Here is a 13,439-nt window from a genome sequence, read left to right as displayed (position 1 = left end):
TTATGTTCCAGGGAAAACAATGGAGTCACTGTTTAAAAAAGCATTGCAGGATCATCTAGAAAAGACTACAGTAATAGTTAACACACAACATGGGTTTGTTAAAGGGAGGTCTTGTTTGACCAATCTGATTGGATATTATGATGTGGTCCCAAAGGAACTGGATGCAAAAAATAATTTTGATATCATATACTTGGATTTCAGGAAAGATTTTTAAAGAGTTTGGCAGGGAAGGCTGCTGTAAAAATTGGAGTAGTATGGCATTAAAGGTAAGTTGCTACAATGGATAAAGGGATGGTTGAGTGGGAGACGATAGAGAGTGGTAATCAAAGGACACTGCTCTTCGTGGACAAATGTTATTAGTGGAGTTCCCCAGGGTTCAGTGTTGGGCCCATTGTTGTTTTGTATATTTATCAATGATACTGATGAAGGTATATCAGGTTTAATGTCCAAGTTTGCAGATGATACGAAGGTTGGCAGGGTTGTTAACGACAGTAAAGACAGTATGCTACTCCAACTGGATCTAGATAAGTTGGGAAAATGGGCTGAGAAGTGGCAACTGCAGTTTAACATTGACAAATGCAAAGTACTGCATATGGGTAGCAGTAACCCAAGAGAAATTTACCCCAACTGTGTGGTACTACACTCAGGGAGGTGGAGAATGATACAAAGACCTAGGGGCAATTGTGCAGTCAGATATGAAGTTCACTGAGCAATGCAGAAGGGCTGCCAGAGTCATGGAGGCTGCATGTCATGGAGTCTTGTTAGTGATATATATAGGAAGTTTGCTAGTAGGGATAAGGAGGTGATTATCGCACTGTACAAGGCAATGGTCAGGCCACACCTTGAGTGCTGTGTACAGGTCTGAAGGTCAAAAAGGGCAACAAGATTGGTGAGGGAAACAAAGGGGTGCTCTTAACAAGATAGGCTTAAGTTCTGCAAATTGCAGTGCCTGGAGACTGGGCACCTGTGAGGTGATCTGATTGAGGAGTATAATGCCTTGGATGGGTTGAGCACGCTCAATGCTGATGAGATTATTCCTCTTGCTCAGATTACAAACCTGAGGGAGCATAGATTCAAATTGAGGAAAGACGGTTGTAGAATAAATGTGCGGAAATTTGCCTTTAGCCAGCAGGTAGTTGATCACTGGAACAAACTTCCATCTCTTGTTGTGAAAGTTGATAGCTTAAATAAATTTAAGGCTGAGCTAGACATGCATTTGGAGTGAATGGATGGGTGAAATGGGAGGGGTTTTTTTTGGCTAACACTGCATTAGCTTGCTTTCTTGCATTGTATGCCTCAACTAATGCTAATTTGGAAACACGGAATCATAACAACAAATGAACAAGTTTGAAATTTTATGTTTTAAGTATATGACACATTGCAGTTTAATATTTTCATTTTAAAATTCAGAATTATTAAAAAAAACTACAGCAACTGTGCACTTGCCATTTAAAATGTTTATCCCATTTCCATCTACTGACAACAAAATTGCAAAATTACAATTTTGTAATTGTAATTTTACAATTTTGCAATGCAACATGAAATTTTTCTTATATAAAGACTTGCTTAATAGGTTGTATTTTAATCATTGTGTATTTATGTTAAAAAATTGGGAAAAACTGCGTACACTTTATTTTCAGCTATAATGCACTTTGCTCATAATATGGGTGTTAATGTTGTCCCTGACATCCATGTATATAGTGAGGTTGCACTGTATTCGAAAAACAAACATCAGGAAAAAAAGTTGTATTGAAAACAATTTCAATACCCCAGTCCATCCACCACACATAAATACAGAATGGAAGGTATAAGATGATGAAGATGAGGACACGAATATCATTACTGAAGCTGTGAAAAGATCTGTAGGCAGTGTACTGGTATTGGCACCAGATGTCATACCAATGCAGGTGCAACTGCAAGATGTGACAGTGTGGAACATGTTGCCTAATGTTTTGTAGTTCTACCAAAACAACATCACAAGCAACAACAGCAAGTGTGTGACACCAAAACTTGACTAACATTTGCTCTAAACTTGTTAGCATGAATGGAGGTAGACACTTAGTGGCATGGAATGTTCATAAGGAGCTCAGACCTATATCATGCAACACAGGAGATATCCTTAAATGAAACTAAGGTACTGTATGATGTGTTTTCACATGTTAAATTACTACCTAATGCTATGATACAAGACAACTTAGCCCCTGTTGTCATTCCACAACTACAATGACAATGCTTGAAAACAATTTTTTTATGCAAGACAGAGCATCTTTGCATATCAGATCTAGTCAAGAACTGCTGTGATAGCATTTTACCACAGAAACTGCATAAGAATTAGAGATGTGTTATGTAAACTGATAAAATTTTTAGATATGGCAGGCATACGCACACACACACATGTACACACACTTTTTTTTTAGTACGACAGGATGTATACATCCTGTCGTACTAAAAAAAGCTGCATGTTAATGTATTATCCTTTGGGGACATTAATGAGATAATCATTAGACTTTAATATTAATTATTTTCCTGAGCTTTCACCAAACTTTAGTAGTTTTCCAACAAACTTCTCTAAGATTGCCATATCACTTAATTTACAACAAACTGATTCCTTGTCACTTTTCCCTTGTGGTCTGGATGGTCCTTCAACTGTAAATGTTTTTAAAAAGTACCTATTGTCTGACCACAATGAGAAGAGCCCTGTCAATTATTTTGCAGCCATGGAAACAGATAGTTCATTTCAGTTTGGGTAAGTGGCAAGACAAAGATACCACAGACATTGAATTACCACACTTTGGCATTACTACTATTTACATTATCATGGCATTAATTGACGGATATTTTTAAATTTTAAAATCAGTAAATAAAATAATACAACTAGTAGGCAAATTGAACAACAAACATTAATAATAATAAAAAAAAGAGCTTGTATTCAGCTATAAACTTGTAGATAAAAATTTAAAATTCAAAACACTGTAACAGACATTAAACACGTATTTTACTAACAAATAACAAAAAATGAAGTATTTTCTATCAAAAATATTTAAGTTTATGTTAAATGGAAATACATCCCAGTTTCCCTTAGATTGGCAGACTTATAAGGTGCTGGTCAAAGTTACTCTGAAAAGGGTTTATATAATTTTTTACATTTTAAATTTTAATGAACCAAAAAGATGATTATTAACATCAAGCTGAAAGTTAGCTAAAGAAACATAGCTAAAAAAATATTAACAAGAAGTTTTTGATATATATGGATGGTATAATTGGTCAATAAAATCTTAAAATTTTGCATAGTGGTTAAAATGTAAAATTTAATAAATTGAAATAAAAATCAAATTAATAATTATATTCACTTTCACTTATAGAATCATTTAAAACTTTCCTCATCCGAAGTTTCTTCATTTTCACTGAGCTGTATAAGCTCATCTGTCACTTCAACAAATCCATCTGTAACCCAATACTTTTTCTCTAAACGTGCAATGTATTCAGTGTTTTTCCCCATTAGTTCTGTCCTATCTCCGTGAACACCTCACTTAAATATAGTTGGTTGTTATGTTGTTATTTTGGTTTTTAGGAGCATTAGCAACTAAGGCCATATTGCTCCAGGATATGCAGTGGTCATTCCCTGACCTTTCCGCATCCTCCGTATTTGGTGGTGACGGGCTCAAACCCCGGTCTAATCTAGAAGTGTGTGCTATGCACTGCTGCTCCTTCCCACCTGGCTACGGAGGCGCCAAATATAGTTGAACAAACTCAAGTTTGCAGACACATTTTTATTTCTTATGTGCCATTTTACTGAAGACAAACAAATTCAATAACATTCAGATCATAATGATATGGTGGAATACTAATGGCATCATGGCCTGTGCTGTGTCACTAGTGATCTTGTATAGTCTGTACTGTATATTCTTTTATATTTAAATTCTAAATTTTACTTTAACCAGGATTAATGAAAACATATTTTTTAAAATTTATAGGAAGCCAACAAATACTGGAAAATTTTTGCACTATCACCCTTTCACATATAAATGGAGCATTATTTTTAATCATTTTCATAATGCATATAGATATAGTTCTACTCAAGGTTCCTTATTGGATGAGCTTACGGAACTGACAAAAAGATTTTTAAATAGGGGTTATTCATTAGTTACCATTATGCAAATTAGTCAACAGGCAAAATATAAATTGGACAATGGTACAAAAAAATGATAGGGTGGATCATAAACATTTTATTAAAGTTCCGTATATACAGGATTGCTACAGACAATTTATTAACATGTTTAAGAACACTGAATTTAAAAATGTTGCACAACCCATGAGTAAGCTCCATGCCGTCTTGAAACATAGGGCAGTGGGTGTAGTTCCTACCATGGAAGCTCACAATATTGTTTACAATATTTCCTGTGGTGGGTGCAATTCTGCTTATATTGGCTCGACCCAAAATTTACTTTCAGTAAGGATACAGCAGCATGTGGCATCAGTTAGGGCAGGTAGGACGGGTGCTTCTGAGCTTGCGTTTCATGAAATCACTGATGGACATGTGTTCCTTTTTAATGAATCGACAGTTCTTAATAAACAGCGGGAATATTTTAAATTATTAATTGCTGAAACATTAGAAATGAGATTAAATGCTAACCCTATTAATATATGCAGACCTTATAATATTTCAGACTTGTGGACGCTTACGTGCATGTATGAACAGTAATTTATACATTGGTCTATATAAATAATCTCATGTCAGGTTTTGATAATTTTATATAAAACTGGGGGGATATCATTCACAAATCACTTCTGTGCTCTCGTGAACACGGTAACAAACCGAATAAGTTGGTCTCTTAAAAGGACTTATAAAACGGTTTTAAAGTTTAAATTGTATGTGAATTAATGGATATTTATTTTGTTTCGTAGTTTTTAGATTTTTTTTGCGACAACTGTTTTTCAATTCTCATGATAGCATGCGATGTTGGTTGTTTTTTTGGGGGTTTGGTGGCCGCCATCTTCCGATTCGCTTGGTGTGATATGAGAATTGAAGGCATGATGATTTTAATTAATAGCCATTTTAAATTTGATTTGTTTATGACTATGCACATGGGGTAGGTTCATAATATAATATAATCATCCATGATTGAGTGTCGAGAGAATTACAGTCCTACTAAAAAGGTATGAGGTTCTCTCTTATAATTTAAGATGTATAGTTTGCAGATATTTGTTTTTGGTGCATGCTGTTTTATCATATCAAAGAAGTTCAGGCTTCCTTTTTGGGGTATCATGATCTCGAGCTAAGGAGTCATATCCTTTTTAGTTGAATATTTTGTGAGAACTGGATTAGCCTTTTTGGTATGGTAAGGTGCACTGTCCATACATATGATGGAATGAGGAGGAATATTGGGAAGTAGTTTTTATAACACTCATTTTTAAAAAGTTCATTTGCCCATGGTAATCACCTACAGTTGTCCCAGCTTTGTACACAAGGTCAATAATGGGCATAAAACCAAATGATGTACCAGCATGAATTACTATAAGTTGATTTTTAGAATTTGCATCCATTTCAATTCCAACAGTAATGCTGCTCTGCCAACATTTTTGGAAAATCAAAATTACTGTCAATCCACGTTTCATCTAATTAATAATATTTCTTCTTTACTGTCTGTACTTCATTGTGCGTAAATATTTATTTCTCCATGCAACAAGATCTGGCATTTCAATTAAAACTGTTTGCTTGTTGGCGCACTTTTGCCAATGGTACGAGTAATTCATGGACACAATATTCCTCAAAACTTCTCTTTACCATGTAAAATCTATTTTATATTTCAAAACAGGCAACAATTCACAAATTGTTGGCACTCTCTTTTGTTTTATATAAATTCGTTACATTACGAATAATGCACCTACGAAGTCATCTATATTTCCTTTCAGATGTTCAACTTTTTTTCAGGGTTTTCCTAGTGTTGATTACCACTACTGATACTACATTCAAGTTCATCTGCCTGACATTTTATTCTCTTTAGAGTGGAAAAAGAAACTCCCATTATTGCCAAAGCACATTTTCTAGCTTGGCAGATTGGTATTTGAAGAGCATTGTTGATAGCTTCCTTTTCACAAAATGTTATCACATTGTCAATGATTTCCCTTGCTTGGGAATGGATGCCTTTGCCCTTTTAAAATATGTTGTTACAAAAATATAAAAACACTTTTCAAACTGTAGAATGCAAAATAAATCTAAAATAAAAATTGAAAAAACATACATTTGTAAATGCAAGCAGCTAATACTACTTCTGCAAAGTTCTGTTTCCGCCACCAGTATGTGTTTATAGCAACCCTGCATTGCAAATGCTCCCAACACCCAAACAAAAATGAACTCTTCTGTATTCTATGTTTCCATGGTGGCAGAATGATCAACAGGATTCTTTTTGTGGTGGTCTCGGCTTTTTATGACTCCTGTTTCCACAAGTAGAGGTCTATTTGATTCACTCTCTTCTTTTTTTGTATTCACATATGAAACTTTGTCTCCATTTTTAGCTCTCTTTGCTAGTTATTTCTTGTTTTTTCAGCTTTTGCCTGTCACAACCCATCAGTGGTTTGTTACATATATGCTAATATTGTTTGTTTGTTTGTTTGTTTGGTTTTTAGGAGCATTAGCAACTAAGGCCATATTGCTCCGGGATATGCGGGGGTCATTCCCTGACCTTTCCACATCCTTCATATTTGGTGGTGACGGGCTCGAACCCCGGTCTAATCAAGAAGCGTATGCTACGCACTGCTGCTCCTTCCCACCTGGCTACGGAGGCGCCATATGCTAATATAAATCATTTTCTTGCAAAAGCCTGTAACAATTGCTCAATTAAACTCTTAACCTAATTTGTAACCTACTGGGGTATGTTTCTTTTACAGAACTTCTCCACCAGAACAAGTGTGTGCATGTACATACCCTTTAATACCTCCCACAATTAACTCATATCCAACAGCATATAGTAGTCTCCCCAGTTAATAGAGCCCAAGCTATATCACAATTCGTTATAATCCCCTCTCTTGAAGACCACACAGTATATCTGTAATTGGTAGGAAATAGGTTTAAATTATTCCACTTTAGGGAAAAAATATATATATTGAAAATTGCATAAAAAGTAGTGTCAAGCATCTAATTTTTAAAAATTTTGAGTTTTTTTGTTGTTTTCTTTAAATCTCTACCATTGCCATAGCTACTGGTTCAGTACTGGGCTTAGTAATTTAAGTCAATACACGATAATGGTGTTATCTCTAATATGACCAAAGTCCAAGCTTTGATGGCTGAAAGGTAGCCATCATAAATGGAGAGACTAAAGCATCCCCAGAGGTTTTTATTGAACATAAAAATGCATACATTTTTAAATTATGTCATTACCCATGTCTAAATATAGCCATGCAATCTCTAGTATTGTAGAATACAATAATTTAATTAAAATTATATTTAAATAAAAAAGTAGAATAAAATATGTTACTAAAGGATACGGAAGCTGACCAGTCATAAGCACACACGGGTTATTTGCAATTGTAAGTTGCTCCAAGCAGTGAAGTCCAGATAAGTAAGAAATCTATAAGAAAATAATTATACATTAATTGATATATAATTACTGTCAGACAGTAAAATCAATTGCTAATATAGAGTAACATTGTTAATAATACAGTAAAATTTCTTCTGAGCTTGTTTTAATGTATACACTTTTTGAACCATGCAGGAAGGGACAGTTATATATATATTTTTAATATTTTGTAACTGTTTTAAATTACAAGGCTTTTGCCTACATTATATATAATTTAAAATTTTGCCTAGATTTCTAGATTACCTAAAATTCTTTATATGAAAAGTTATGATTTACATAAACTAAGGTTAGATAATATTTCAGAGCAGCATAACCCAAAAATTTCTGGAGGGTATCATACGGAAGTGTTCTACGCACTATATTGAGGTAAACTCCTCTTACTATTTTGCTAATAACAAAATGTAATTTTTATGTGCTATAAGGAGTTAGCACAAAAGTGATGATTTACTAACTGGGCAATTAATTGCTTATTCTAAATTGGTGGCTTTTGACCTGTTTACCTTCCTTAATGATTTTGAAAGTGACATGGTTGTTTACACAGTTACATATTTCATGAAATGTGCTGGTAGATGAGGCAACAGCATTATTGAAATTATATTTGTCTGCAGCTTTACATGAATTATGGTTGTTTACATTGCATCAACTGACAGTTTGCGAGTTTTATGGTTTTATAAATTTGAAAATGGAAAGAACTAGTTTCACATCAATAATGTTTTTCTTTTATTAAAAAAAGAAAAACATTATTAACACAAGAATAAAAAAACACACATCTTTAAATTTTTTAATTTTTCATCAGAAAACATAACATTTCTTTATATAAAATATTATAATGAATAACCAACAGGATGAATGAAGTAACCAAATTTTGTTACCATGAAATGCAATTTTTTATTGCATACATGCAATAAAAAATTGCATGTATGCAATAAATTGCATCCATACATGCTAAGGAACTTTATAAAATTTTTCTTACTTTACTGTTCCAACAAACTATATAATATAATTTCTGTATTATATTACCATATTTTTCAGACCATAAGACACTTTTTTTTTTTCTTGGAAAATATCACCTAAAATTCCCCTACATCTTAAAGTCTGAAGGTATACTAGAGATATAAACATCACTGCCCCTACTGATATTTTTATCTCTTTCAAGCATCCAAGTGGCCTTCCTAAAAAGCTAGCTTATCCAGAAGGCCATCTGGACATTTTACCTGAATTAAACATTAAGTTAGCTGTAATTCCAGAAGATCTTAGAAAGCATTTGACATCTCAATTAACAAACCCTTTAGAGAATTCACATGTGAGAAATGGACCAACTAGATAGAGGTACCAAATCTTAATTTGACACCAACAGGATGAATTACAAAATGGAGCAAATGGGTGAAAAGCTGTGAAAGTTAGAGAAACACGACAATTAAAATTAATATTAGTCATATGATGCAAGGAAGCCCAAGACTTTTTCTGCCAATCAAAAAAAATTAATTAATTAAAAAATAATAAATAATACAATAAACTACCTACTTGAATCTCTCCTTGCATAGGTAGCTATTAAGCCAACTTTTGAATTTCACAAGCTGTCAGCCTCAACTGCCCATGAAAGCAACTTTTTCAATAATCATGAACTTGCTGGCTGAAAGATAACTTCCCACAATCCAGTATAAACCTCAACCCCACCAATTTTGAATTTATGGCCCCTAGGTTCTGGAATCACTTATAACAGTCAAAATTTTACCCCATTCGTTTTACTTTCTCCTCACAGGGCCTTAATCAGGTCTCCTCTAAGATGCCTAGTTACCATGCTCTGTAACCCACAAATTCAAAGCCTTTTTTTGTGTGGACTCCCTTTTGCTAATCTCACTAGACATGTTACATGACTCTGGACACTTTCAGTTACCTTCTCTCAAAAAATTTGGAATGCTTGCCCTTGATGGCACTGATGGTATTCAAATCTTTGAAGAATGTGAATGCTCAGATCACAATCAAAAGAATGCAAATTTGTAATAGAATGCCAAAAAGTTGTCACAGTACAGCAGCCAACCTTTTGGCATTCTACTACAAATAAAAGTTTTTCTACATTAACATTTTTTAGTACATTTTATTTGGATCCTTTTGGGTGCCATCTTTCAAGAAATTTGGAATGTCTGCCTTTTGATGGAACTGATGATATTCAAGTCTTTGAAGAATGTGAATGTTCAGATCATAATCTAAACAAAAACTTTTTGTTATAGTGGTGACAATATTTTGGCATTCTACTACAAATAAAAGCCTTATACTATACTGACATTCTTTGGTAGACAGTTGTGAAGCTCTGTTTCAAATATATGCAATAAAATATTTTTTACGAAATCTGAAATGTGGGTGCAAACTTATGATCAGGTGCATTTTACTATGAGGCACCTCCATAGCCAGGTGGGCAGGAGCAGCAGTGCGTAGCACACGCTTCTTGATTAGACCGGGGTTCGAGTCAGTGACCACCAAATACGGAGGTGCAGAAAGGTCAGGGAATGACCACCGCATATCCCCGGAGCAATATGGCCTTAGTTGCTAATGCTCCTAAAAATAAAATAACAACAGCATTTTGCTATCTGGAAAACACAATATGTTATTCATTGTTATATTATATTATATTTTCATATATTAGTCAGAGGCAGCAAAAAAATACATACTCAATGAACATAGATCGGAATCTTCTCCCCTTGTTTAAAACTCACCAAGAACCACTGGAAGTAGAGCTGGCCATGATTAAATCACACTAATTCTTCTGATTTAATCTGCCATGGTAATCAATTTCCAAAAGGAAAATGGAAGATTTAACAATTGCTGGTTTAAAAAGTTTACACACCATATTACAGAGTAAGCATCACAGTAAATAGATGTGCAGCATGTTTGAGTGAAGAACTATGTTGTTGTTATTATTTGGTTTTTAGGAGCATTAGCAACTAAGGCCATATTGCTCCGGGATATGCGGTGGTCATTCCTTGACCTTTCCGCATCCTCCTTATTTGGTGGTGACGGGCTCGACCCCCAGTCTAATCAAGAAGCGTGTGCTACGCACTGCTGCTCCTTCCCACCTGGCTACGGAGGCGCCTGAAGAACTATGTTCAGATTTTCAAATGTTAACATAACATTTAAAAGGAACAAGAAAAATGCTTTATCCAAAGAAGAAGAAGAGAGGAATATAGACTTTCCATGAAAGTGAGGATAATTCACCTACGGTATCATCTTGCTTGGATGTTTTAGATGCTTACATCTGAAGATGCAGAAGTTATTTTCTTTGAGGACTACATTAACTTCTCTTTTTTCCAAACTTATTTTGGATCATGAACAAATTTGGATATGAGTCAGTGCACTTACTAATGAATGCCTGTTGCAATTTTTAATATGGTAAACTTTGAAGACTGCTCGTATCACTTTCTTTTAATTTTATTCTAAAAATATATTTCTTAGAGATTAGCCCGATTCTACCAGTCTACCTAAACATTTACCCAAATATAGCTAGCTGTAACACTTTTCAAAATCTTTTTAATTAGCATGAATTAATTTAAACTGTTCCAATCTGCCTTTTGCACTTTTTTCCTTGATAGTAATATATGTCAAAAATATCAGAGAACAGGGGGAAAAATGTCATTATTTTTAAATTTATGACTTTTTTTCTCCTGTTTTCTGATATTTTTGAAGATTTCAGAAAAGCTTTTGATACTGTTGCATATAAAAGACATCTGTACAAATTGTAGAAATGTGGTATTATAAGCAAGTTACTGCTAGATAAAGGGCTGGTAAAATGGGAGGAGAACAGAGTTGTTATCAATGGGCACTGTGAACACCAGGGTTCAGTGCTGATGCCATTGCTGTTTACTGTATTTTTTTTTTTTTTTTTAATGAAAACTGCAAACACAAGAGGTATTAAAACCTATAGTACTTAGTACTGTGCATGGGTTGAAGGTTAAGAAGATGAAAGAAGATACTTGCTGACATTAGACTTGAACTTCTGTACACTGTAATTTTCATGATATATGTATGAAGGAAGGCTGTTCCAGAAAAGAGCAGTGAAATGAATAAATGAAGAAGAAAAGTTCATTCTGTGAGTTTGAAGTTGGACAGTATAAAAGGATGTTGACAGGTTGCAGCACATGTTTGGACTGCTTTGGAAGAGAGACCATTATAGAAGCCATTTCAAAAGAACTGTGCCCATGGAAGTATCTAGATAGGCATGCAGCAGAAACAGAATGTCTATAAGACCGAGTGGAGAGACTCTGTTAGAGATAAATGGAATCTAGAAGCCTGAGAGAAGTTTTGGGGGCACCGCCCCAGATGTGGGAACAATATTCCATGGTAGGATTGATTTGCGATTTGTACAGAGTGAACGGCTGTACAAAGAATAAAAGAGAAAACCTAGTTTTTTAGAGGCAGAGGAAGCAACACAGTCTGTCTCCAACATACATAAGAGATACATTCCAGGACTTCTTACACAACTTGGGAATGACTAATAAAATATTGCTACTATATCCCTGATATGCCAAAATTACAAAAACCATATAATATCCTCAGAAGAATGAAGGAAAATAGTTATATACCATAACAATTAAAAACTTTGTCTGGGGGACAGTGGTGAAGTAGTCAGAGTGACACATAAGAAAAGAAAACATAAAAGGAAGAAAATATGCATGTTATTGTACTGTAAAAACTAATATGTATTTTGTATGCCATGTAGGTTTTATAAGGGCTACTAAGGGAATCAAAACCAAAGTGTACATACTTAAAAAAATTGGTCTAAACCACATAGAGAATCAAAGTCTACACACTTGAGGTGATGAACTGAAAGTAACTTAAAACGAACCTGAAACATTAATAAGACACATTAATCACACGGTGTTGTAGGCTGAGTAGAGGTCAGGGAGGCAGTATGTGATATGAACTCTTCAATCTTCATCTGTTTCACATGCTTTTTTTTTCCCTTCATAAATTTCATGATATGCAATCTTGAACTTTGCTTTGATGAGGTGAAGGCTTAAGGGGATGTGTTTTTGGATCTGGTCTTCCATCAACACAATAAATAACTTTTCCATTGTAGTTCGACAGCTTTACCCCATTGGCTACTTGCATTAATCCTTCTATAAATTGACTGCTAACAGCTTCCCTCTCACCTGATACACTTCAGGTCTCGGAGAATCTTCAAAAGGAGGCTGTCAGCAGGTAAGAATTTGGAATTAACTTAACCTAAAATTAATTTAACTTAAAATTCTATTGTAATAATGTAACAATAGCAATTTAAAACTCAAATAATTTAATACTACAAAACTGTAATTTTTATCATAAATTGTTGATTGGTAATATTCAAACCTGTAACCACTTATTCTTTGTGACCTTGTATTCTTTGTTCTTTGTTTTCTTCCCTAACAGCTTGTCTGATAATGGGTGTCGGCAAGAAACCCGAAACGTCACGTAATGTATAGCTATGTAAGCGTTCAGCCTAATAAACTTTATATTTCATTTCACGTGGCATAAGAGTGGTATCATTTAATTAATTATAATCTAACTTTTCTATCTCGCTTATTAGTCCCATTTTTATTATTGTGTTCACTCTTGACACTGGAAAATCTAAATTCCGCACGATACTTGTTAATATTTGACCATTTTCGTACATCCTTATTATTTTAATTTTCTGATACAGATCGATCGCTTTCCTTTTCTTGGCAGATTTACTAGTACTGCTGTCACTTATTCTCTTAGGCGGAATCACGATAATGGCAAAAATTCTGTAACGAACTTCACAGGGTTAAGTTACAAGAAATGCTATCACACCTTACAACATGCGAATGATTTGATTTGATTTTGATTTTTGTGGCGCAAAAACAGCAA

At 34.3% G+C, this 13,439-nt stretch overlaps 1 protein-coding gene across 1 annotated transcript in view; it reads right to left on the bottom strand.

Annotated features, from left to right (window-relative positions):
- The window catches only part of Cep97 (centrosomal protein 97kDa), a 220,207-nt gene that overhangs the window by 144,058 nt on the left and 62,710 nt on the right, over window positions 1–13,439 (bottom strand). The window contains exon 7 of the mRNA XM_090380233.1: window positions 7,486–7,568. Coding sequence (XP_090236359.1) covers window positions 7,486–7,568 — 83 coding nt within the window. The remainder of the gene's footprint in view (window positions 1–7,485; window positions 7,569–13,439) is intronic.

This window comes from Mastigoproctus giganteus, chromosome 8 (assembly GCF_048544385.1).
Source record: "Mastigoproctus giganteus isolate SK-2022 chromosome 8, ASM4854438v1, whole genome shotgun sequence".
Classification (NCBI taxonomy): domain Eukaryota; kingdom Metazoa; phylum Arthropoda; class Arachnida; order Uropygi; family Thelyphonidae; genus Mastigoproctus; species Mastigoproctus giganteus.
The sequence above is the reverse complement of the archived record's forward strand: the minus strand, read 5'-3'. Positions and strand labels throughout refer to the sequence as shown.